The 4,107-nt window shown below is 32.0% G+C and overlaps 1 protein-coding gene across 1 annotated transcript in view; it reads left to right on the top strand.

The window, feature by feature from the left end:
- The window catches only part of LOC106463095 (apoptosis inhibitor 5-like), a 30,570-nt gene that overhangs the window by 7,998 nt on the left and 18,465 nt on the right, over positions 1 to 4,107 (top strand). The window contains exon 4 of the mRNA XM_013923064.2: positions 703 to 854. Coding sequence (XP_013778518.1) covers positions 703 to 854 — 152 coding nt within the window. The remainder of the gene's footprint in view (positions 1 to 702; positions 855 to 4,107) is intronic.

Raw genomic sequence — 4,107 nt, 5'->3', positions numbered from 1 at the left:
TATAGGTAAATTAAAGATATAAAGTCCTCATTCTGTCCATCTGCCTGTATATAGGTAAATTAAAGATATAAAGTCCTCATGCTGTCCATCTGCCTGTACGTAGGTAAATTAAAGATATAAAGTCCTCATGCTGTCCATCTGCCTATACGTAGGTAAATTAAAGATATAAAGTCCTCATTCTGTCCATCTGCCTGTATGTAGGTAAATTAAATATATGAAGACCCTTGGTGGTCAGTCGTTTTTCACTCTATTGTTTTTCTTATAACCCAGTTGTTGTCAGTACAAATTGTCACAATGTCTATATCTGGAATTATGATATTTATATTTAAAAAAAGCCCACTAGCTTTATATCAACCCTGCATACACACAATTATACATTTATATACATACAGCATATTTCTTGTTTCAGCTGTAAGCTAATGTAGTGAAACAAGTGACAGCTATCTGTAACATTTTTTGTTACGTATGCAAGATTGTTTAAACGTAGCAAATCATATGAAAATGTCTTCTTCTAAATGTAAGTTATTTCCATTATTACTTTGTGTATTAGATGAGATAGATTCTTGGTATAAATTAAATAATATAAGTTGCAATGTTTTCTTTTATGAGGGTTTATGTTTTGGATGTAAAGTACCTGGTAGATTTGTTTAATATGAAATAACTTTGATACTAATTTCAATCATAATCATTTATTTTATTCAGACACATTGGGCGGGCTGTTTTCCCAGATATTCAACGGAGAAGAAGTTGTCCGAGAAAGAGCCATTCGTTTCTTAAACAGCAAAACCAAGGCCTTGCCTTCAGACATTATGACAAAGGAGTTAGAAGATTACATACTTCAAGAATGCCAAAAGGTGTTTCATGTATTTTATAGAAAGTGCAACTTTGTATGTATCATTCAAATATGAACTATTGTATATCGACTTACAAGTTATTAAACAAAGAAAGTTAATGACATGCTTCTCAAAAACAATGGTAAATTGAGGAATTAGTTCTATGTATTTTTGATTGAAAATGCAGCTGTAATATAATTCTTGAAAGAGAGCAAATTTTTTTATGGCTTGGAAAATAATGAAGAACTCGATAAAACTTTAAAAGCAAGAAGAACTACAAGATATTTTCTGGAAAACCTAAAATATAAACATGTATGTAAATATTAAATCTTACCCCATTCAATGAGGAAAGTAGAGCACTTCTGTATTAATCAACAAAAAATTTTTAAGATAAATAAAATTATTGTATATTCTCTAATATGCTCATAACTCCATTTATAAACAGGTGTATTCAATTTTGTTTTGTAACTTTCAAGCGTTGTACTCCAGTTGATTGCTATTTTATGTCTATCAAACATTACATTGAACTTTCTTATAATTGTCACAACAGATAGCAGTGTACAGTAACTTTTATGTCCTATACATGCATACATATGTATATAAATATATATATATACAGTGTAGCCCCGTTATAATGCAATTGTTGGGAACCATAAAATGTCATCGCGAAACAAGCGAGGTCGCACTAAATCGGGGTTCAAGAAAATCACTGTTCAAACTGACCCAATGTTGACCTAACATCCTAAAACACCTCTATTTTTGCCCTCTTTGACTAGTTTTTTACACTTTCCCTTTTTGGCAAGTAAATTACCTCTGAATAAAGAATTTTGTGAATGAATTGTTGTTGTTACAGTAGAAATTAACATACAAATTATTTTTAGTAGGCTTTTTAATAAACAAAACAACAAATAAAAGCATTCAAGAATATTAGCAATCATCATTTGCAGTTTATTTCTTAAAAAACTGATCGAGTGTTCCGTGCTTGAACGTAGCATGTCTCTGGCTGCGACCGAAATCTAGAATGCTTCTGAGTTGGAGGATTTTTATATGGTCCACCTCCTGAGTCTCCAGCCAACGGAGGCTAGCCTCGAGGTGTTCAATGGCTTCAGACACTTTTGATGGTGGTGATGGAGGCTTTTCATTATCCTCTTCTTGTGGCTCGAGAACTGGTACACTTGCCTCCGTCGGTGCTATAGTTATGTTACGGAAGATCTTGGCATCCGTCAAGTGCTCATATGTTGGGCATTCATTGTCAACAGTGTGCCACTGGTGTAGCTCTTCTTTGTTCCATTCAGACAGCTTCTTTGCCTCATGCACATCTTCCTCTGTGAAGCCGTACAAATCTGTCTCATCATCATCTTCCGTGGTGGATTGCCATGATGAAAAGGCTAGCCCTAGACCCATCTTCCAGCATTTCTCTATGCACGACAGGCTGACTGCTGCCCAGGCCTTTCCACCAAAGTGGCAAACTTCTTTCAGATAGGCTTCAAGCGTTGTTGAAGGATTTAGTGAAAAAAAATGTTTGAAATGCATTTAGCAGGATTTAGGGATTACACAGAGAAAATTTGAGATTTTTTAGATGACGAAAAGTATTTTTAATTTTGACATGAAAATCACTTTGCACTCAGACTAGTTAAAAAAAAGAATCAATATTTTCACGGACAAATTTAAGTAAAAATACTTCATTAAAAAATCTGATTTTTTGTGTGCAAAAGGATTCTTATGTTTACTATAAGCCTACAAAATTTTTTAAAGATACACTTAAAATATTAAAAGTTGTTAGTATGTAAACTATAATGAGGTTATGGTTACGAGGTCGGTACCAGGGACCCAGCCCATGTCGAAAGAGTTAATGACTCATTGCTTTATATTCGAATTCGTGTTAAATCGGGGCTCGTAAAATGTGGGCTTCACTGTATATATAAACACACACACACACACACTAGCAGGGACCTGCAAAACATTTGCAGTCAAATTACCATCTTTATAGCAACAGTACTTCTTTATGTACAGGATTTCTAAAATAATACAAAAGAATTCTTATCATGGACACCGAAATCTGTAAGTCTACATGTCTTAGGCCTAACATTCATTAAGCCTTTATTAAGCATGGCCTGTATTGGATAAATTAACACTGTAACTTGTGTATGTTTTTGCTTTATTTTAGTTATGGCTAAACTTTACCATATTTAACACTATCAGTAAATAAACTTATGTTATTCTGTGATCTAATATTAGATTTTTTTAAAAACTTTGATAAGCTTTTAATATGTCATTGTACAAAATGTCTACTAAGTATATTTACATCCGACTTTTGTTTACATCCATTGAAATGAAGTGCACGAGCATGTGTATCTAGATAGTAAGATGTATGCACATTTTCAGAACAGATAAAAACTTGAGGTTTATTACTCTTCTTTAATCTTTTTTATTTTTCTTAGATTTTTTTTATTTTGTTAATTCTTTTGAAGTAATTAATAAAATTATTTTTATTTTAGAGATTGATGTGTACTGCCATCAGTTGTGCTAATTTACAAAAATATTCATTGTTGCATGTTATGTAATGTTCTCGACCATTGCCTAGTGGATTAATGTGCTCGGATTGTGAATCTGAGTTCATAATTCATATTCTGTTGATGCAGGAATGCTCTTCACCATGGGTGTGCTATAAGAATAATGGAGAAATCCTAGTATTTGGTCACATAAGAGTAACCAAACATTTGTGATGAATACTGTTGACTTGCTATGTTCTGTCCAATCAGTTAGAAATTAGGTACAATGATGTGTAGATAACCCTTGTGTAACTTTGTGTGAAATTTCTAAAGCATGTATAACATATAAGATGTGTAAGGTTCAACATTTTTGCCATTGTAACTGTCCAAGAAGAACTTGTAAATGAGCTTGAAGATTTGCAGCAGATAAATATAATGTGCAGTTAGTCAGAAAGCACAAGTTTATTAACCTCCATACATTTTTCAACTAGTGGCTGAAGTTGGCAAAGAAATATTCAATTTAACAAATAACGTAAATTCCCAAAGAATCTAGAATTAATTGTCAGTTAACAGATTGATGTTCAACTTATATTTTTGTAAATTTGATACTCAGAACAATTTACTTGACGAGTGAAATTTTCTGATTTTAGTTAAAGAGAAACATTTAATCTTTAATGTAACATTACTGGATACAACACATTTTTATTTTTTGGATACATTTTGAGTATAATTTATTAACATTATACATACACACATACATATATATATATATATATATATAT

This window comes from Limulus polyphemus, unplaced genomic scaffold (assembly GCF_000517525.1).
Source record: "Limulus polyphemus unplaced genomic scaffold, Limulus_polyphemus-2.1.2 Scaffold1323, whole genome shotgun sequence".
In the NCBI taxonomy this organism is placed as follows: domain Eukaryota; kingdom Metazoa; phylum Arthropoda; class Merostomata; order Xiphosura; family Limulidae; genus Limulus; species Limulus polyphemus.
This window is presented reverse-complemented; position numbering and strand designations above follow the sequence as displayed.